At 43.3% G+C, this 23,515-nt stretch overlaps 1 protein-coding gene across 2 annotated transcripts in view; it reads right to left on the minus strand.

Moving 5' to 3' along the window:
• The window catches only part of CUNH8orf33 (chromosome unknown C8orf33 homolog), a 62,286-nt gene that overhangs the window by 32,888 nt on the left and 5,883 nt on the right, over positions 1–23,515 (minus strand). For both annotated transcript variants that reach the window (XM_077449213.1, XM_077449212.1), the window contains exon 3: positions 3,002–3,092. In XM_077449213.1, the coding sequence (XP_077305339.1) occupies positions 3,002–3,092 (91 nt within the window). The remainder of the gene's footprint in view (positions 1–3,001; positions 3,093–23,515) is intronic.

The raw sequence follows: 23,515 nt of genomic DNA on the forward strand, positions 1-23,515 counted from the left end.
CTTAACCACTTTAGCCCTGGAAGATTTTACCCCTTTCCTGACCAGAGCACTTTTTACAATTTGACACTGTGTCGATTTAACTGACAATTGCGTGGTCATGCAATGCTGTATCCAAACTAAATTTGCATCCTTTTTTCCCCACAAATATAGCTTTCTTTTGGTGGTATTTGGTCACCTCTGAAGTTTTACTTTTTTGCGCTATAAACAAAAAAAGAGCGTCAATTTTGAAAAAATATATTTTTTTTACTTTGTGCTATAATAAATATTCCCCAAATAAAAAAAATAAAAAAAAAATTCTACATCAGTTTAGGCCAATATATATTCTTCTACATATTTATGGTAAAAAAAAAAAATAAAAAAAAAAAAATAAAAAACACATGCAATTAGCGTATATTGATCGGTTTGTGCAAAAATTATAGCGTCTACAAACTATGGGAAAGATTTATGGCTTTTTTATGAAAACATTTTTTTGCTTTCTAGTAATGGTGATCTGCAATTTTTAGCGGTACTGCGACATACAGACTGGACACTTGAGGCATTTTTGGGACCACTGACATTTATACAGTGATCAGTGCTATAAATATGAACTGATTGCTGTGTAAATGTCACTGGTAGGGAAGGGGTTAACACTAGGGGCCAATAAAGGGGTTAAATGTGTGTTCCCTAGATGTGTTCCAAATGTATGGGGATAGGACTGACTGGGGGAGGAGATACATCGTTGTTCCTACTTAGTAGTAACAAAATTACATGTTTCCTCTCCCCTCGTTCGCGTGATCGAAAGTGGCCGGCAGCTATCGTGCATGCTGGCCATGTGTATTGGGTCTCCGGCTGTGCAGCATGCTCACCCTCTGGCAGCTCTAAAAGGGAAGGACGTATGCATACGGGGTTACACCCAGGAGTGCCATTGTGCCGCAGTATATCTGTGTGAGCCGGTTGGGAACCGGTTAAATAAAGAAAGATATTATCCAGTGTATTCCAATGAGCAACAAATATAAAAGAGCTAAGGGTAAACCTTAAAAATGCATATTAAAGAAAAAAAATGGCAAAACAAAAAATAAGGCAGAGGGGTCATTGTCAGCATTCCAATACTACAAGAACCACAATAAGAAATGTAAGAGAGCAATCAGGGCAGTTCAAATAGGCCAGAGAGACATAAAAAATCCCCCAAAATGTTTTAAATATATTAACAGTAAAAAAGCAAGGTCAGAGCATATTGTCTCAATAAAGGATGAAGAGAAGTTTGTTACAAATGATAAGTAGAAGGCAACAGTACTAAATGCTTTCTTCTCCTCAGTTTTTATACAGGAAAAGGAGAGGTTTAATAATAGACTGTATCATTAGTACCGCATCACAGAATGCACCCTTGTGGCTAACAGAAGCCGGTGTTTGAAAAAGACATGAAAGCCCTAATGCTAATAAAATCACCAGGACCAGATGGTTTACACCCGAGAATGCTCAAGACTGAGATTATAGCGAGGCAGTTTTTTTTTTTTGTTTTATTTTTATGGACAGCTTAATGACGAGAATGGTACCAGATAATTGGTGAAAGAGCAACATGGTACCCATATTTAAAAAAGGTCAGAGATATATTCCTGGAAACTACAGGCCAGTCTAACATTGATAGTTTGTAAAATTTTGGAGGGGATGACGAGGGACTATATTCAAGAATTTGCTGCTAAAAACAGTATCAATAGTCATCAGCATGGATTTATGAAAGGTCATTCTTGCCAAACCAATCTGTTAACATTTAATGGGGAAGTGAGCTGTCATCTGGATAAAGGTAGGCTTGTGGATGTGGAATATGTGGATTTTGCAAAAGCATTCAATACAGTTCCACATAAACCCTTCATGTACGAATTGAGGTCTGTAGGCATAGACCACAAGGTTTGTACCTGGACAGAATACTGGTTACAGGGGAGCGTCCAAAGGGTAGTAATAAATAGCGTATGCTCAGAATGGTCTGGACTGGTAAATGGGGTACCCCAAGGCTCGGTCCTGGAACCAATTCTGTTTTATTAATTCATAAATGACACAGAGGTTGGTATAAATGGCTCAATCTCAGTGTTTGCTGATGATACAAAACTAAGTAGGACAACTTCACTGCAGGATATCGAATCTTTACAAGACCTCAATAAAATAAATGGGTGGGAAACTACATGGCAAATTAGGTTTAACGTTCAAAAATGCATAGCAATGCACTTGGGGGCTAAGAATATGAAAGCAAGTTACTCACTAGGGGGAGATCCTTGGGGGAAATCCAGGATAGAAAAAGATCTAGGGGTTCTAGTAGATCCCAAAATCAGCAATAGCATGCAATGGCAAGCTGCTGCAAGCAAAACAAGCAGAATATTAACATGTATAAAAAAAAAAAAAAAAAAAAAAGGTATTTACTCAAGAGATGAAACTAAAATCCTACCACTTTGGTTTGGCCACATCTTGAGCATTTCATTGAGTTCTGGTCACCAGCCTTCAAAAAGGATGTGCTGGAACTGAAGAGAGTCCAGAGAAGGGTAACAAAGCTAATAAGGGGAGTGGAGGACCTCAGTTTTGAGGAAAGACTAAAAAACATTACACTTATTTTCCCTATAGAAGAGACGCTTGGGAGGAGATAGGATAGCGATATACAAATACCTCAATGGTGATGCTAGCATAGGGCGAAAACTATTCAGTCTCAGGGAGTGTAAGACATGGGGCCACTCAATAAAACTGGAGAAGAAGTGGTTTAACCTTAAAATGCAAAGAGGGTTTTTCACTGTTAGAGGTAAGGATATGGAACTCCCTACCACAATTGGTGGTGTCAGTTGGAAGAATAGACAGTTTCAAAAAAACTCTTAGATGGGCATCTTAGTGAACACAGTACACAGGGCAAATGTTTTTTGACATGAACAAACACACCCACACAGGTTGAACTGAATAGAAAGACGTTATTCAATCTTACCAACTATGTAATTATGATAATTAGAGAACAATATGCTGCCTGTGCATTATCTCACACTCTCACCTTGCTGTGGGGTTGGATTGCGCCGCAGGAGGCCGGTTTCTAGCTGTTGGATACACCAGTCCAGCTCATCTTGAAACGTTCCTTGCGGTGCCTAGAGGAAAAGAAAAAAAAAGCTAATTCTGTTATATACAAACTGCACCAACTCTGGTTCATTATTAAAAGTGGCTCTAAAGTCTAATTTCTTTTTAACCCTAATGCATTTTCTGCATTTTTCCCCCAGCGCTTTTCCCCTGTCCCCACTCCATCTGTAAACACTTACCTGATTCCCGTCACTATTCTAGTGCTGTCTCAGCTGCAGCACCACTCCTCTCACTTTCTGGTCTCACAGAACACACAACAATGGGAGGCATAAGCTCCTGTTGCTGTCAGTCAAACTCCCATGAGGAGGGATTGGGGGGCAGGTTTCACCGGCTCTGTGTGTGTATAGACACATACACAGCCCAGCTTGGGAACAAGCACACACCAGTGCCTCCTTCGCAACCAGCTTGCTGAGGAGGTACCTGATGGAGAGGGAAGCAGAGATCACCGGTGGGAGACTGCCAAAGAGGGGATAAGGGATCTTTCTGGGTAGCATTGTTGCACAGAGCAGGTAAGTAGAACCTATTATTTTAGCCAAATAAAAAAAATAAAAAAAATATCACTTTAAGGCACTGGAAAGAACATGTGCTGTAGCACACATCATCAATTCAGATCTTAATCAACTATATCAGCCAAGAAGTAGCCTAAAAGATGGCAAACTACAAATATAACTAGGGACTTCTCGTAGCAGAACTCCTGGCTCCAAATATTACAGTGACCCCATCACCACAGGTTAACTTTTACAAAAGCCCATCTGTAAAACAATTATTACACAGCATGTATATAGTGCCAACAGTTTGCACAAAGCTTTACAATATAAAAGACAGTACAGTTACAACACATGACAAGAGGGTTAGGAGGGCCCTGCTCATGAAAACTTACAATGTAAAATGAAGGGCAAGTAATACAAATAGGTAGTAGCTGTGGTTGAGGAGTTGATAGAGAAAGTAAGGCTGGGCATAGACTGGTTGCCATTTTTTTTTTTTTTTTTAAATCAGCCACCAAAAAAAAAAAAAAAAAAAAAATATGAATGGATTACCCAATCCGCACAAGCTAGGAGAGGATGGAAAAATGCTGTGCTACTGTATTCTGACACCGGGGAACCCTTTACTATCAGAATACAGTGATCAGCGCTGCAGCCACTGATCAAATTGTGTTTTTACAACAGTCCCACTGGACAGATGATCATTAGATTGACCTATTTACTAAGTTAGTCAGGTTGAAAAAAAAGAAAAAAAAAAAAAAGAAAAAAAAAACGACAAGTCGCTCCAATTCAACCATAAAAAAATAAAATATATAAAAATTTTGTACAATCCCATATACACAAGCCTATACCCACAGTTGTTCCAGAGGAAGGCACCCCCCCCCCCCCCCCCAGAAAAGCAGGATAAAATTTGCTACAGCAGGGGAAAAAAATTCTTCCTGATCCTAGAGAGGCAATCGGATTTTCACTGGATCAACTTTACCTATAAATGTTAGTACCCAGTTATATTATGTACATTTAGGAATTAATTCAGGCCTTTCTTAACCACTTTCAGACCGGACCATTTTGCTGGTAAATGACCAGAGGTCTTTTTACACTTTGGCACTGCGCTGCTTTAACTGGTAATTGCGCGGTCATGCAATGTTGTACCCAAACAAAATTTGCGTCCTTTTCTTCCCACAAATAGAGCTTTCTTTTGATGGTATTTGATTGCCTCTGCGATTTTTATTTTTTGCGATATAAACGTAAAAAGACCGCAAATTTTGAAAAAAAATGATATTTTCTACTTTTTGTTATTAGAAAAATCCAATAAACTCAATTTTAGTCATACATTTAGGCCAAAATGTATTCAGCCACATGTCTTTGGTAAAAAAAAAGTCAATAATTGTATATTTATTGGTTTGCGCAAAAGTTGTCACATCTACAAACTAAGGTACGTTTTCTGGAATTTACGCAGCTTTTAGTTTACGACTGCCTATCTCATTTCTTGAGGTGCTAAAATGACAGGGCAGTACAAAACCCCCCCAAATGACCCCATTTTGGAAAGTAGACCCCCTAAGGAAATTGATAAGAGGCATGTTGAGCCCATTGAATATTTTATTTTTTTGCCTTAAGCGATTGAATAATGACAAAAAAAAAATTTTTTTTTTTTTTTTTACACAAAGTTGTCACTAAATGATATATTGCTCACACATGCTATGGGCGTATGTGAAATGACACCCCAAAATAAATTCTGCTGCTTCTCCTGAGTACGGGGATACCACATATGTGGGACTTTTTGGGAGCCTAGCCGCGTACAGGGCCCCGAAAACCAAGCACCGCCTTCAGGCTTTCTAAGGGCGTAAATTTTTGATTTCACGCCTCACTACCTATTACAGTTTTGAAGGCCATAAAATGCCAAGATGGCACAAAACCCCCACAAATGACCCCATTTTAGAAAGTAGACACCCCAAGCTATTTGCTGAGAGGCATGTTGAGTCCATGGAATATTTTATATTTTGCCACAAGTTGCGGGAAAATTACAAACTTTTTTTTTTTTTTTTTTTTTTTCACAAAGTTGTCACTAAATGATATATTGCTCATGCATGCCATGGGCATATGTGAAATGACACCCCAAAATAAATTCTGCTGCTTCTCCTGAGTACGGGGATACCACATATGTGGGACTTTTTGGGAGCCTAGCCGCGTACGGGGCCCCGAAAACCAAGCACCGCCTTCAGGCTTTCTAAGGGCGTAATTTTTTGAGTTCACTTCTCACTACCTATTACAGTTTTGAAGGCCATAAAATGCCAAGATGGCACAAAACCCCCACAAATGACCCCATTTTAGAAAGTAGACACCCCAAGCTATTTGCTGAGAGGCATGTTGAGTCCATGGAATATTTTATATTTTGCCACAAGTTGCGGGAAAATTACAAACTTTTTTTTTTTTTCACAAAGTTGTCACTAAATGATATATTGCTCACGCATGCCATGGGCATATGTGAAATGACACCCCAAAATAAATTCTGCTGCTTCTCCTGAGTACGGGGATACCACATATGTGGGACTTTTTGGGAGCCTAGCCGCGTACGGGGCCCCAAAAACCAAGCACCGCCTTCAGGCTTTCTAAGGGCGTTACAGTTTTGAAGGCCATAAAATGCCAAGATGGCACAAACCCCCCCCCCCAAATGACCCCATTTTAGAAAGTAGACACCCCTAAATTTAGGGGTACACTAGTGAGACTAGGTAATAAATGGCGGGTGCCCTGAAACTATAAAAAAATAACTAACCAACCAGCGTCACCTGTAACAGTTATATGGTGATCACTGGTGAAAGGGTTAACTAGGGGGCAATCAGGGGGATTTATGCGGTAGTATATGGGGGTCCCTGGCGCTATAAAAAGCTGCGGCGAACCTAAATACCTACCTGCCTAACTAGCGTCACCTGTGACACTAATACAGCGATCAGAAAAACGATCGCTTATTAGGCTGGGTTCACACTGGAGCGATGCGGGAACGCCACGAATGCGCGGCGGGTTCCCGCATCGCATGCCTCCCGGCGGCAGTTCACACTGCCCTATGCGAACTGCTGGGAGTGTCAGTGAAATGTTAATGACACCCCCAGATCAGTTCGCATATCGCAGTGCGATCTGCAAACTTGGATCGCATGGTGTGAACACCCATGCGATCCGATTCTGCTGCGGACCAAAAAAAGGGTCCCGTGCGAGTTTGCGGCGGGTGCGGCGGGTGCGACACGAATTCAGCCATACTATCTGTATAGCTGAACTCGAATCGCACAGAGATCGGATGTGATTTGCACTGCAGTGCGGTGCGAATCACATCCGTTCTCATAAACCGCTGCAATGTGAACCCAGCCTTAGTGACACTGGCGACGGGGGGTGATCACGGGGTTAAACCTTTATTGGGGGGGTTAGGGGGGTACCTTAGAACTAAAGGGGGCTAACCCTAACTGCCCTAACAGTTATTAGTCACAAATGACACCTGCCGGGTGATCAGGGGGTTAAACCTTTATTAGGTAATAAATGGCGGGTGCCCTGAAACTATAAAAAAATAACTAACCAACCAGCGTCACCTGTAACAGTTATATGGTGATCACTGGTGAAAGGGTTAACTAGGGGGCAATCAGGGGGCTTTATGCGGTAGTATATGGGGGTCCCTAGCGCTATAAAAAGCTGCGGCGAACCTAAATACCTACCTGCCTAACTAGCGTCACCTGTGACACTAATACGGCGATCAGAAAAATGATCGCTTATTAGGCTGGGTTCACACTGGAGCGATGCGGAAACGCCGCGAATCCGCGGCGGGTTCCCGCATCGCATGCCTCCCGGCGGCAGTTCACACTGCCCTATGCGAACTGCTGGGAGTGTCAGTGAAATGTTACTGACACCCCCAGATCAGTTCGCATATCGCAGTGCGATCTGCAAACTCGGATCGCATGGTGTGAACACCCATGCGATCCGATTCTGCTGCGGGCCAAAAAAAGGGTCCCGTGCGAATTTGCGGCGGGTGCGGCGGGTGTGGCGGGTGCGGCGGGTGCGGCGAATGGCTGAACTCGAATCGCACAGAGATCGGATGTGATTTGCACTGCAGTGCGGTGCGAATCACATTCGTTCTCATAAACCGCTGCAATGTGAACCCAGCCTTAGTGACACTGGCGACGGGGGGTGATCACGGGGTTAAACCTTTATTGGGGGGGTTAGGGGGGTACATTAGAACTAAAGGGGGCTAACCCTAACTGCCCTAACAGTTATTACAGTCACAAATGACACCAATGCAAAAAAAAAAAAAAAAAAAAAAAAAAATGACATTGGTGTCACTGTGACTGGGGGGGCAGGGGTAATTGGGGGGGTGATCGGGGGGTAAAGGGGGGGTGTGAGTGTGCCTGGCATGTTCTACTGTGTGTGGGATGTGTTGGTGCAACTCACTGATCCGCTCTCCTCCGTGTCGGAACGAAAAATACCGACACGGAGGAGAGAATACATCACTTCCTCTCCTGTGTTTACATTACAGGAGAGGAAGTGATGTCACCGGGGATTTCCATTCGTCGGGAGCGATCGCGAGGGGGTGGCCATGAATGAATGGCCGTCCCCTCGTCCGGGATCGCTCCCGAACGAAAACCGACCGCCGCAGGCACCGGGCGGGGGCCCGATCGGGCCCCCGACCCGCGGGAGGCAAATCACGTACATGTACGTGCTTATGCCTGCCCGTGCCATTCTGCCGACGTACATCGGCGTGCGGCGGTCGGCAAGTGGTTAATGCAATCTACTGAGCTGGCCAGAACCATCTCTGGAAGGAGTCTATTCCATATTTTAACAACTCTTACTTTGAAGAAACCTTTCTGTATTTGGAGACTAAATCTCTTTTCCTCTAGATGTAAACAGTGCCCCCTTGTCCTCAGTGTTGACTGTAAAGTGAACACCACCAAGTTCACTATATGGACCCCTTATATATTTATACATGGTGAATATATCCCCCCTTAATCTCCTCAAGAATGAATGAATTCAGTTCCTCTAATCTTTCCTCACAGCTGAACTCCTCCACTGCACTTTCTCCAGTTCCCCGATATCCTTTTTTTGAGAACTGGTGCCCAAAACTGAACTGCATATTCCAGATGAGGTCTTACTAATGATTTGTACAGGGGCAAAATGATATCTCGCTCTCTGGAGTCCATAACTCTCTTAATACAAGAAAGGACTTTGCTCACTTTGGAAACCACAGCTTGGCATTGCATGCCATTATTGAGCTTATGGTCTACCAAAACCCCCAGATCCTTCACCATTAATTTTTAGATTGAGGAAGGATGGGTTTCCCTGAAGAGATGATTTACTTACCTTTAAAAGCAGCCTGTGTAGGAAAAAGGCCCTGTACTTCTGCTATCTAGCACTTCTTATTGCCAGCCACTGTGGTTTTCCCCTATCAGCTTGTGCATCACTACCATGAGTGTCAAAGTGTCAGCCGTCCTTATTTCTATACTTGGTCATTGACCCAGAAAGTATTGAAGCCCAGGTCTCAGCCTGACAGCCAGGCAACTAGTATTTCTATAAGAGATAGTCAGCGATGGTAGCTTCCATTATTCCCTCATTACAGGTTTCCTTTAAAACTGCTAGCAACTTGTTTAAACTAATAGTCATTAATCCCAAAATGATCTGTATTTAACATCCCCTTCAGATCAAGGTCAATCAAAATGATCGATGTGACCTGCCACTGACAGTTCCCACTGAACGCGAGTCAAAATTTTTTTTTTTTTTTTTTATAACAGCTTACCTGTAAAATCCTTTTATAGGAGTACATCATGGGACAAAGAGCCTTAAGTAATTATAATATTATAAAGGAATATACAGGAAGTTCACTCCCCTATATAACCCCTCCTCCTTCGGGGAGTACCTCAGTTTTTGTAGCCAAGCAATATAGGGGAGGGACCTGTGTCCCATGATGCACTCCAAGAAAAGGATTTTTATAGGTAAGCTGTTATAAAAATCCTATTTTTTTTTTTTGTACATCATGTGACACAGAGCCTTAAGTAATTACTTAATGGGATGTCCCATAGCAATGCTACTTGAGGGGAGGGACCTATACTGCTGCCTGCAGCACACTGCACCCAAAAGCAATATCCCAATACCTCCTAACTTCCACTTGATAACATTTTGTGAATGTATGTACTCAAGACCAAGCTGCGGCCTTGCAGATCTGAACCATGGAGGCCTGGTGATGCACTGCCCGCGAAGCACTAACCGCCCTGGTAGAATGAGCCTTAACTTGAAAACGGGGGAATCTTACCCCTTAAATCATAAGCTTGAATTAGTACTTGTCAAATCCACTCAGCGACAGTGGATTTGGACGCTGCCTGTCCTTTGTTAGGACCCTCTGGCAGAATAAATAAGACATCAGTCTTACAAATCTGAGAAGTTGTCTTTAAATTGTCTTTATGTGGTGAGAGCAGTGAAAAACTATGTAGTGACTTTTCTTCCCTGGATTATGCTTTTGGGAAGAAAAAAAAAAAAAAAAAAAAAAAAAAAATGATGGCAGGACAATATCTTGGTTAACCGTTTCCCGACCAGCGCACGCCGATGTACGTCGACAGAATGGCACGGGCAGGCATATTGGCGTACAGGTACGTCCAATCTTTAATGCCGCCCTGCCATCGGGAGCGCTCCGCCGGCGGCGCGCTCTCGCGCTGGTCAGGACCCCCGTGAGTCTGGTCGCGGGACCCGATCGCCGTGGGCATACCAGCGATCGCCTCACGGGACGGCTAAATGGAGGAAATGCCGTGTAAACAGCATTTCTCCATTCTGCCTAGCAACTAGTGACGCTGATCTCTGCTCCATGTGATTGGAGCAGAGATCAGTGTTCACTAAATGAAAGCCCAACCCCCCCACAGTTAGTAATACTAAATATAATAGGAACACTTAACCCCTACACTGCCACCCACTGGTTAACCCCTTCACTGCCAGTGTCATTTACACAGGAATCACTGCATTTATATAGCAGTGATTACTGTATAAATGACAATGGTCCCAAAAATGTGTCAAAAATGTCCGATGGGTCCCCCACAATGTCGCAGTCACAAAAAAAAAAAAAAAAAATCGATGATCGCCCCCATTACTAGTAAAAAAAATAAATACAAAATTATTAATAAAAATGCTATAAAACTATCCCTATTTAGTAAATGGTATAACTTTTGCTTATTGCGTTTTTTTTTTACCAAAAATATGTAGAAGAATACGTATCGGCCTAAACTGAGGGAAAAAAAAGTTTTTTTATATATTTTTGGGGGATATTTATTATAACAAAAAGTAAAAAATAATGCGTTTTTTTCAAAATTGTCGCTCTATTTTTGTTTATAGCGCAAAAAATAAAAACCGCAGGGGTGATCAAATACCACCAAAAGAAAGCTCTATTTGTGGGAAAAAAAGGACGTCAATTTTGTTTGGGAGCCACGTCGCACGACCGCGCAATTGTCAGTTAAAGCGACGCAGTGCCGAATCGCAAAAAGTGGTCTGGTCTTTGACCAGCAAAATGGTCCGGTCTGTAAGTGGTTAAAGCGAAAACCTGAAACCACTTTTGGCAAAAAGCCTGGACGAGGGCGTAACACCACTCTGTCTTGATTAATCAAATAAGGCTCTTTACATGAAAGAACAGCCAATTCTGAAACCCTCCTTGCTGAGGATTTAGCAACCAAAAATACCAGCTTCCTTGTCAGAAGGACTAAGGGAATATGCTGTATCGGTTCAAATGGCTGTTTTTGTATCACTGACAAAACTAAATTCAAGCCCCAAGGGAGGTTTGACTGGCGGATTAATCTGCCTCGCCCACCGGACTAAAGAATTCGTAGCAAGCGGTCTTTGAAATAAAATCGATAAGGCTAAGACTTGGCTCTAAATAGTACTCAGGGCCAATATCATCTCTACGCCTAATTATAGAAAGGCAAGAATTCCGCCTATGATATATCTCCAAGGGTGCCAACCCTTGGATCCACACCAGGAAACAGAAGCCTTCCAAACTTTATAATATATAGTTCAGGAAGCTGGTTTCCTTGCATTAACCAAAGTAGAGATAACTGACCCGGAAAGCCCATGTTTCTTCAGAACGTGGGTTTCAATATCCAGGCCTTTAAATTTAGCATTTGTAAAGTAGGATGAAATATCGCCCCCTGTGAGAGCAGGTCTGGCCTTAGTAGGAGGGACCATGGAAACTCCACTGCCATCTTTATGATTGCTGCATACCATGACCTCCTGGCCCATGCAGGTGCTACCAGAATCATCTGTTTTTTTTCCAGCTTGATCCTACAAAAGTCGTGGCAGCAACTGAATAGGGATCCCCCATCTTTGGTAAACAGCCTGAAAAACATCAGGGTGACGAGACCATTTCCCCGGGAATAACTGCTGGCGACTCAAGCAGTCCGCCAATTCTCTACTCCTGAAATGAAGACTGCTGACAGGCACGGAACTTTCTTTTCTGCCCAAGTTAGAATATGGTTCACCTCTCTCTGAGAGACTCTTGGTGCCCCCTTGGTGATTGATATAAGCCACAGCTGTGGCAATGTCGCATTGGATCCTGACAGGACAATTCTTTAACCTGGAAGTCCAGAGCCAGGCGCACTGCCCGAATCTCTAGGATGTTGATGGGCAAGGCTCTTTCAGTTCTTGACCACTGTTCTTGGACAGTCGTCTTCTCTAGTACTGCTCCCTAGCCTAAAAAAGGCTGGCATCTGTTGTTACTACTTTCCAGATAGGTAAATCCTCCAGACCAACTTTCAGCAGATTCTGGGTTAGTAATCACAAACTGAGGTTTTGGGACACTCTTGGGGACTGCCGGATTGGCAAATTCAAAGCTTGGATTGTTTTGTTCCAAGCAGACAGTATACTGTTTTGCAACACTCTTGAATGGAACGGCTTGCAAAGGCGAATTGAGGGATTTCTTTTTGACCCGACCATCTGCACCAGCTCTCGTATGATGCTGAACACCCTTTTCTGGGCTGTGTCTATGATCAGTCCCAAATACTCCAGCTTTCTTAGCAGTTTTAAAGGAAGACTTCTCTAGGTTCAGAATCCAATCCAGACTTTTCAGGTAACTTGTTGTAATGCGCACACCTTGCTCCAAGTGAGCCAATGACTAGTCTATTAAACAATAGATTATCTAGGTACACCAAGACTGTAATGCCCTGTGCCCTTAGCCTGGCTAGAGGTGGGGTCAGTACTTTTGTGAACATCCGGGGATCTGTAGCTAGCCCGAAGAGCAAGCCTAACAAGCTGAAAGTGCTGTTCGAACCGCAGAAACCTTTGGCGAGCAGGAAATATAGGGGCATGCAGATATGCATCTCTGATGTCGATGGACACCAGAAGTTCTCTTCCTTGTAGGATAGAAACTACTGACCTGATCGACTACATGTGAAAGGAGGGGGATCTTCAGGAAATTATTTAGATTCCTTAGATCTAGAATGGGTTTAACACACTCGTTTGGTTTTGGTACCGTAAACAGTTTTGAATAAAAGCCTAAACCTTGCTCTTCTGTGGGGATCTGTACGATCACTTTCTGAACCAATAATCGGTCTAATGCTTGAAACAGAGATTGCCTTTTCCCTGGATATTTGGGAACGTTTGATCTCAGAAAACGAGACGGTGGAAACTCCTGAAATTCTAGTTTGTATCCTAGAGAGAACGTGGAGATGGCCCATCTGTCCTGAATTTCCCTTTGCCAGACGTCTGAGTATTTTGGAAGTCTTCCCCCACCTTGGTGGGGGGGGGCCCTCTTCATGATGAGGCTTTAGTATTCTGCTTTGCAAGGTGCTTCGGCTGAGCAATTTTTTAACCAAAGGGTTCTTCTACACATGTGTATTAGCACAAGCGAAAGGCGAGATGCCTGGTGAATAGAAATGTTTCATAGCGTCTATAGCAAAACACAATGCCTTTGGTAGTTCGGCCAACTCACGGGCCTGTTGTGCAGGGACCTCTTTAAGAGCCTCGGTGAACTGGTATGCCTATTGCAGTGACTGCAGGCTGAGTAACAGTCCCTGCCAAGGAAAAAGAGGATTTTAACAGGAATTCCAACTTTATCTGTTGGATATTTAAGCATTTGTGCATTGTCTACTGGACAAGTTAAACTTTTATTCACACTGGAAATCGTAGCGTCAACTGCTGGAACCTTCAATTTTTTGGGTGAATTTCTCCTCCATGGGATAGAGAATTGAGAATCTCTTTGGAGGGAGAAAATGCTTATCCGTATAATCCCATTCAGCAAAAATTATCTTTTCTAGTAACGCATGGACAGGAACCGCATGCAAAGGCTGTAAAGGTTTCAAAGAACCCAAGGAAGAAACCACACTTTCAGCTAACTCTGTTAGGGGTAGCATTAAAGCAGAGCGAACCATTTCCGTAAGGATTTGTACCTCAGATTGTAAAGCTGAATCATCAACTGTTGTTCCCTTCACAGAGGAATAATCGGTTTGTTTTTCTTCTCGATCGCCTGAGGGTAATACCTCATCCTGTCCCCACTGTTCCTTTGGTAAAGGATTTGGAGTGGGGGAGGGGGATCTAGCACGCATCCTATCCCCTTGGATGGAGGATGCGATTAAAGCCGCTAATCTTCCTTCTAAGTCCTGTAGGGCAGGGGAACATGCATCTTCAGTCACGTATACAGGAGCTGAAGAGTGAGAAGCAGTTGCACCACCAATCGGTTCCAAATACTCATCCTGGCTTGCCATATCTGGCATCTCCTTAGAGGACGACAGTGTGGAGGCATGACTGGAGTTCCCAGAGCCTGGAGGTGGAACTTTTGGTACCTTAGTGGTAACCTTGGAAGCCATAGTGCTAAGCACAAAAGCAGAGGCACTCTAATAAAAATGTACTATTTGCTGATAAATAGTAAGAAAAAAACAATGGCAGAATAAAGATTAAATCGGATGCTAAACAACAATGTATTTTCCTGTACTGGAAATGCCTGTGTACACCCCTCACGTGCTCCAGCGGTCTTGTGTCCTGTAGCAGACTCTTCATTCAGCTGCTCTGGTAGAGACATTTAGTGATAAGAGCGTCAGCCTTTTAAGACCTCTCAGATGTAAGCCCGATTGCCTGTGTGCCGTGTGCTTCCACGAGGACGCTGAATCCGCACACGACGCTGACTGCCTTAGTTACACCCCCATCAACCAGCCCTCCTCCTCTCTTCAAAAAGTCAACCTCAGCCCGCGTGCACGGAGACGGCACAGCATTCGGGGGGGGGGGGTGTCTTAGCAGTTGAGGCTTATTGTCACACAGTCATGCAACACTGCTCAAACTGAAGATAGGATGTAATGTACCTTGCACTATACATATACCCCCAGCCCCAGTTTCCCCAATTGGGGGGAGAGGAAAAATAAAGAAGCCCCTCCTGCTACTAGGACACACCACGCTGTTATAGCTGGACACAGAGCTGCTGAAAAGTGTATGTGTATTGCTACACCCTCTAGAGGAGACTTTAAGGCATTAAAATGTTACATATGGAAGAAAAGGCATAGGTGGACTTTGCAGTTCCTAAGCTTTTCTCTTACCTTTTCCTCGCTGCAGGATACTGTTGAAAACAGACAGATCAAAACGTCACCCATCACGGCGGGCAGTGTTAGTAAACCTTCAAAGACCGGGTCCCTTAATAGGGGTTACACTCCTTTGGACCTGTATAGCAACCCTCAGGACAACTTTAGATAATGTAGCAAGAACAAAAAGAGTCCTGGTTCCTATGGTCCAGCCCTCAAAGAGAGGCGTTACAGGCAAAAGCTTGTTCTTCTATGCAAGGCCTAGGTACCCCCCTGTGGCCTCAGTGGCGTGGATGTATCTGGTTGTGGAGTTTTTTTAAATCCAGCATGGATCCCTCCTGGAGCTCCTCAGAGCACATCTTCACTCGTGACCAACACCTTAGACACTGACGAAAAAACGGAGGTATACCTGGAAGGAGGAGGGGTTATATAGGGGAGTGAACTTCCTGTATTGGGTATACCAGTGTCAACACCTGAAGGTGGCCCATAACCCATTAATTACTTAAGGCACTGTGTTCCACGATGTACAATAAAGAAACTTTATTTTGTACAGAGGAGGAAATGTGAGACTATGTAAGGTTTGTTTACCATTGGTGTCCCAGTTGGGAAGATTCTCACCTCCTCTTCTTGCTACATGGTGTTACGAGAACAGAAAGTGATGGGATCCTGCTCTGATGAGGACAGTGAAAGCAAGAAAAAAAACTATTTTTAGCACAGTGGAGTGGAGAGGGTTTTTCATTGCCCTCTCCAAATTTCCTGTTACAGGTCACTGGTACAAAAAGCAACTAGAGAAGTCCCAGATGAGAACAGGAACAGCAATAAAAACTTAACAGAAGGTCTGACTCTTACCAAAGCTACTGTAAAAAAGTTTTGGCTGGAGGGACGTGGCTACAGTTAAGATGGCCAGATGTGTCTAGAGCCAACCACCTTTAGAATCCTGCTACTAACTAGCTGCTCCAGCTTCATCACAGCTCCCTGGGTCACCCGAGTGTCCAGCCTTCTCCATGAGTAAGGATCACTCCTCAGCAGCCGTAGATTGGCTCAAAGTGTTTGCCCGGGCCAAGAACCACGATGGCGCCTGCAGCCCTTTACATACACACACACACACACACACACACACACACACACGAGGAGCGGCCACCGAGACTCCTAAACACAACTTTATAATTGTGGGGCTCCCTAAAAAAGGCAGAATGTCAGAATCCTGGGAATTTTGTGGAGAAATGGCTCAAGCATACCTTTCCTTATGCCAACTTTGTATCTGCTTTTGCGGTGGAAAGAGCACAGAGTCCTAGCATAACCTCCCATCCCTGGTGCTGCCCCACGGTCATTACTTGCCAGAATGCTAAACTGCAAGGATCGGGACTTTGTTTTGAGAAAAGCCAGGCAAAAGGGCCAAATCCATTTTGACAATGTAGCTGTGTCAATATTCCAACTTCTCAGTTGAACTACAAAAGCAGAGGGCCACCTTCACTAAGGTTAAGAGGAGGATGAGGGAGTTGGGGGATTGTATACTCAATGGCCTACCCATCATGGTTAAGGGTGATTGATGGCAGCAGAGTACACTTTTTCACCACCGATGCTGCCCAAGACTGGCTTGCTGCTAAGAGTCGCCCTTCCTGATCTGTGCCAGATGGATTTACTCTGGTGTTATCACTGACCTTTTTACTGCTCTTCATACAATTTACAGATGTTAATTGGGCTTCTGCCTTTCTCGTTTATAAGTAAGTGCTTCTGCTGTCTTGTCTGTTACCGACAGCAATGTTGGTTACCGAATCTGTTAATTCCCAGATTTGAATGTTCTGCATAGAGTTTTTGCACTGTGTATCTATGCCTGACTGCTTCTGTACATTTTTCAAGAGCTGCATGTTACTTGCCATTTGATCCTTTACTGCCACCTACTGACAGATGGCAACTACTTCATATCTGTTAAAAGGCTTTATGGATGTGTACCTGGGACAGAACTTTACATGCCACCTGTGTTGGAGGACATTTGCAGCTTATGGATGGCAGCAGGTATGCAGATTCACCAAGCTACTCACCTTCGTGCGGAAAACCTTAATGCAGTGCTTGGCACAAATTACAAAATTAATTATTTCTCTGGATTTCTCAATCTTCCCTGGGATAACATGCAGAAATGATTATACTTTAACTTACACATATGCCTTCGCTTATACAAATTTGGAAACCTTGCTATTTGATCCCTGATCCTTGATGTCCTTCGATGGGCAGTCATATCTAATACAGTGCCTTGTAAAAGTATTGCCCCCCCCCCCCCCCCCCCCATGGCCTTTTACCCATTTTGTTACATTACAGCCTTTAGTTTAATGTTTTTTTTAATATGAATTATATGTGGTGGATCAGAACACAATAGTCTAAGTTTGTGAAGTAAAATCTGAAAATTCTATACATAAAACTATTATTCAGAAAAAAAAAAAAAGATAAAATGGCACGTGCATATTTATTCACCCCCTTTGTTATGAAGCCCATAAAAAGCTCTGGTGCTACCAATTACCTTCAGGAGTCAAATAATTAGTGAAATGATGTCCTCCTGTGTGCAATCTAAGTGTCACATGATCTGTCATTACATATACACACCTTGGCCTCAGAGGCTGCAACACCTAAGCAAGAGGCACCACTAACCAAACACTGCCATGAAGACCAAGGAACTCTCCAAACAAGTAAGGGACAATGTTGATAAGTACAAGTCAGGGTTAGGTTATAAAAAAAAATATCCAAATTGATGATTCCTAGGAGCACAATAAAATCTATCATAACCAAATGGAAAGAACATGGCACAACAGCAAGCCTGCCAAGAGACAGCCGCAAACCAAAACTCACGGACCGGGCAAGGAGGACATTAAATTCAGAGAGGCAGCACAGAGACCTAAGGTAACCATGGTGGAACTGCAGAATTTGACAGCAGAGACTGGAGTATCTGTACATAGGACGACAATAAGCCGTACGCTCCATAGAGTTGGGCTTTTTGGCAGAGTAGCCAGAAGAAAGCCATTACTTTCAGCAAAAAATAAAATGGCACGTTTTGAATTTGCGAAAAGGCATGTGGGAGACTCCCAAAATGAATGTGCTCTGGTCTGATGAGACTAAAATTTAACTTTTTGGCCATCAAAGAAAACGCTATATCTGGCGCAAACCCAACACATAACATCACCCAAATAACATCATCCCCGCAGTGAAATATGGTGGTAGCATCATCATGTTGTGGGCATGTTTTTCAGCAGTCGGGACTGGGAAACTGGTCAGAGTTGAGGAAAAGGTGGATGGTGCTGAATACAGGGATACTCTTGAGTAAAACCTGTGCCACGCTGTGTGTGATTTGAGGCTAGGACAGAGGTTCGCTTTCCAGCAGGACAATGACCACAAACACACTGATAAAGCAACACTTGAGTGGTTTAAGGGAAAACATGTAAATGTGTTGGAATGGTCTAGTCAAAGCCCAGACCTCAATTCAATAGAAGATCTGTGGTCAGACTTAAAGATTGCTGTTTACAAGCACAAACCATCCAACTTGAAGGTGCTGGAGCAGTTTTGCAAAGAGGAATGGGCAAAAATCCCAGTGGTAAGATGTGGCAAGCTCATAGAGACCTCGCACCCATGCATGCAATCCTCGCACCCATGCATTTTCTTGGTCTATACCCAGTAGGGGCACTTTATCCCGAATTGACCTTGCAATGAGTAATAGACTCATTCCGAAAATATCTGATGTTAAAAATCTTCCTAGTGGAGTTTCAAATCACTCCCTCTTACTGCTCCACATTGATTTTGGGTCAGTGGTGGTGCGCAGATCATAGAGAGTGCAACCCTTTTGGCTGTCCCAGATAGGAAACAATGACAGAATTCCAGACCAATTGGGGGAGCTTTAAAATCCACCATCTCTTATATCAAGAAATCCTCACGTAAAGAGGAGGACCTTGTGTAGTCCTATAGAGATTGGGAGGCAGCATACCTGCATACATTGGGAACATGTTTCCCGGATTTACTTGGCTCATATGGCTGCTAGCACCAAAAGAAAGGCATTTTACGTTCAGCAAAAGTATTTTCAACTGCTTGCTCATATGGCTAAGCAACAATCTACCAGCTCACTAGTGTCTAAAATAGTCAGAACTGACATTATAGAAGCTCACATGGCAAAGAAATCCTTGAATGTTTCTATGCATTTTATGTTAATATGTATTCTACCAGCCTTACACATACTAGGCAAGATATTGATCTGTATTTATGTGAACTGCAGTTCCCTCTCCTGGCGCAGGAGCAGGTGCTAGCTTTAGATGCCAACATCACTGAGGACGAGGTTAGAGAAGCTTTTGCCTCATTGGCGGCTGGAAAGGCCTCTGGCTGAGACGGTTTGCCTCTTGAGGTATATGGTAAATACATTGACTTGATAGCACACGTTCTTGTACAGATATATTCTCAGTCATTTCGGGAGGGGAGACTGCCACCATCCATATATGCCGCCACGGTGGTACTTATACCAAAACCTGACAAAGACCCATTTGACTGCGCCTCTTATCGCTCAATCTCTCTTTTAAACATTGATTACAAAATACTTGCAAAAATTTTAGCCAAAATTACTTAACTGTGCAATCCTTAGTATTATTCACCTGGACCAAACTGGCTTTATGCCTGGGAAATCTACTTCCATTAAAATTCGTAGAACCCAATTGATTGTTCAACTCCGACAATTTTTCCCTGATTCGTGTGTACTGGCCTCTCTAGACACAGCAAAGGCTTCTGACTGTCGAGTGGCCCTTCCTGCTAGCTGCCCTTCAATCTTTTCAATTTAGTGAGAAATTTCGTACATGGGTCTCAATTTTATATACCAATCCCACCTCACAACTAGAGGTCGACCGATATATCGGCCAGCCGATATTTGCAGTTTTTAAATTAATCGGCATCGGCCGATTGAGCTGATAAAAAGGCCGATTTACAACTACAGTGTGACTTGGAAATGACTTCTGTAATAGAAGTCAGTGTAAATTGCCTGAGTCTTTATAGAAGCACTTGTTTCCTCTCTGGGCAGTCTGCCAAGAAAAGAGCAAAAAGATACAATGTTTACACTTGAGTGAATGAACTCAACTCAGTGTGTAGAGTTCTCAGTTTAACCATTTAAAGACTAAGGCCTCTTTCACACTGACGTCCCGTTCAGGCCCGCCTGTCAGTTTTTCAGGCGGACCTGAACGGGTGCTCCATAGAGGTCTATGGAGCGTCGGATGTCAGCGGTGACATGTCCGCTGACATCCGACCCGCTCCGATCCGAAAAAGTGTAACGGAGGAAAAAGCTATTTTTCCATCCGTCTGCGGATCGGATCGGGTGACGACGGGCACTGCGGTCCGTCGTCATCCGATCTCCCATAGGGGAGAGCGGCGCTGTGACAGGTCCGTCCCTGCGCAGTGTGCAGAGACGGAGCTGTCATCTCCCTGCTCAGCGGGGATCGGCGCTGAGCAAACGGATATCCACGGGGCGGATCAGAACTGATCCGCCCCGTGTGAAAGGACCCTAAATCTTTTCTGACACTTGTTGCTTACAAGTAAAAGTCCTGTATTTTCTGCCAGAAAATCACTTAGACCCCCAAAAAATTATATACATTTTTTTAGCAGAGACCCTAGGGAATAAAATAGCGGTTGTTGCAATATTTTATATCACACGGCATTTGCGCAGCGCTCTTTCAAATGCAATTTTTGGGGAAAAAAAATACACTAAATGATTTAAAAAAAAAAAAAAAGCCTAAAACAGTAAAGTTTGGCCATTTTTTTTTTTTCGTCCAAAAGTTTTGACTACCCGTTTTTATTTTATAGGCTGCTTTCACACTGGAGCGGGCAGGCGTTGATGGTAAAATGCTGTTAGTTTTAGCAGCATTTTACCATCATTTTAGCAGTGCTATTCGGCTGCTAGTGGGGCGCATATAATCCAGCTAGCGGCCGAAGAAAAGGTTAAATGCGCTTGTGAAGCATGGCTGCCAAATCGCATTGCATGCGCTTTGGCAGTGGTGCCCATTAATATCGATGGGCAGGAGTGGTGGAGGAGCGGTATACACCACTCCTAAAGTGCTGCTTGCAGGACTTTTTTTTAACATTCTGCCAGCGCATCACCTCAGTGTGAAAGAACTCTGTCTTTCACACAGACTGCAGGGGAGACGTTTTCCAGGCACTTTACAGGCGCGCAAAAAAAATAAATAAATAAATAAATAAAATCGGCATCATATATCGGCCATCGGCCGCCATGATTTCTAAATATCGGCATCGGCCAGAGAAAAACCCATATCGGTCGACCTCTACTGACAACTATTGGTTATTGGATTGTTATCAACACCCATCCCACTCCACAGAGGAACCCACCAGGGCTGTCCTCTGTCTTCGCTTCTTTTTGCAGTGGTTATAGAGACCTTGGCTTTAGGATTCAAGCAGTTTCTCTGGTGAAAGGCATCTCCCTGGGTGATAGAACCAATTTGATAGGTCTATATGCAGATGATCTTGATTTATACTTACAGGATGCCTCGGGGTCATTGAATACCGCAATGCACATAATTGACACCTTTGGCCCTTTTTCAGCAAAACTGGCAAAAGTCTGTTCCAATGCCCCTTCAACCCCAGGTATTTTCTGAAAGCGGGGTTGTAACTCCCCTTAAGACTGTTTACTCATTCAAGTATTTGGGAATACACATAATATTATCCTCTTCAGTGGTATTGAAGGCCAATATGGACCTTCTAACACAAGTAGTAAAAACTAAACTTACCACATGCACTAAACTGCCTCTATCAGTGCCAGATAGAATTAACCTTATAAAAATGGTCCTATTGCCAAAATGTTTATATGTGTCCTCACATATGCCTGTACCAGTACCCAAGACCTATTTTAAAGCTTTAGACGCTCAGTTTAGCTTATTTATATGGGCTCAAAATAGACGGAAGCTAAAGTTTTCTATTTTGCAACATCCCAAATTGGAAGTGGGTATGACACTTCAGAACATATATTATTATTTCTTGGCAGGTCAGTTGCGTCATCTATCCGATTGGTTGTTGCCTGTATCACCCACAGTGGTAGAGTCATATCTGGCCCATGTCCTTCGACTTTATAATTTGCTGATTGCATTGGAGGCCACAAAACAAGAGGCGGCTGCCAATATTGAACCCAACGCGATTAGTATGGAGAGAAAACGTATTGCGGGGATCAAGGACACTAAGGCTGCATTTCCTGCCTGGCACAAACCCTATTTTTTCCCAACTGTTACACTTTATAGATTAATTCCTTTTGTTCCCAAAAATAAGCACCCTGGTGGATATCTACACTGGTAATGTTCTCTTATCATTTGAGGATGTGAGGCAGAGGTTTGATCTACATTGTTCGAATTTTTATGGCTATATTCAATTTAGACACGCGTTGCAGGCTCAGTTCCAGAATACTCATTTGATATTTTCAAAATATAGGCATATTATAAATCACAGGGCCCTGGAGGACTCATTTCTGAGATATATACCTATACCTACCTTTTAATGGCTACTGTTAGTAATACTCCATTGGAGGTGCAAAATGGCATCAGATTATACCTGATTTAGCAGAGGAGGCCTGTTCATCGCATCTACAAATGTCTCCAGCCATTGATAATAAATTAACTAAATTAAACACCAGTCACATCTCACACCAGTACGACTGCATGCTATGCATCGCATACCCACCTCAAATTGTGCTCGATGTAATAACACAACTGCTGATTTTACACAAGTTATTTGGGTATGCCCTGACATAACTTGATACTGGACAGGGGGGATGGATCTCGTCCTCTGTTCTGTCAGTGCCATGTACTCCTAGAGCAGCCTTTCTCAACCTTTTCAACACAGAGGAACCCTTGAAATAGTACTCCAGTCTCTGGGAACCCCTGCTAAAAATTAGATTAGATCTTCAACATTTGATACATTACTGTGATGGTCAGTGGGAAGAATGGTCCTTACACTTGTGGTCATTTGGAAGAATTACCTCCTTACAGATAGTTAAAAAGATCAATGATATCAGTGGGAACTTGACTGAGAGGCAGAAATTGCCCAATGCTGAAGGAACCCCTAGCAACCTCTGGAGGAACCCTGGTTGAGAATCACTGTCCTAGAGTATGCCTTCTGGGTATTCTAGATGAGGAACAGTGGCAGAGGTATCAGCGTGTTTTGCTAAAAGAGACATTGTTTTTGGCCTAGAATGCTATTGTGCTCAAATGGATTCAGCCCGGTCTTCCATCTGTCCGAACATGGATTCAGCTGGTGAATCAGGTTCTACCCTTTGAGAAACTAGTGTACGAACATAGAGGTTGTACTACGAAATATAATAAAGTAGGGGATGTATGGTGTTCCTCCACTCTTACTATATCTTTTACTTAAGTACATATATGTTGCAAAGTCTATTGTTTTGAAGGTATGACACACTGTACTCTTTGGAATTTA

Source organism: Lithobates pipiens, unplaced genomic scaffold (genome assembly GCF_037356315.1).
Source record: "Lithobates pipiens isolate NorthernLeopardFrog02 unplaced genomic scaffold, aLitPip1_a1.2 Scaffold_22, whole genome shotgun sequence".
NCBI classification, from domain to species: Eukaryota; Metazoa; Chordata; class Amphibia; order Anura; family Ranidae; genus Lithobates; species Lithobates pipiens.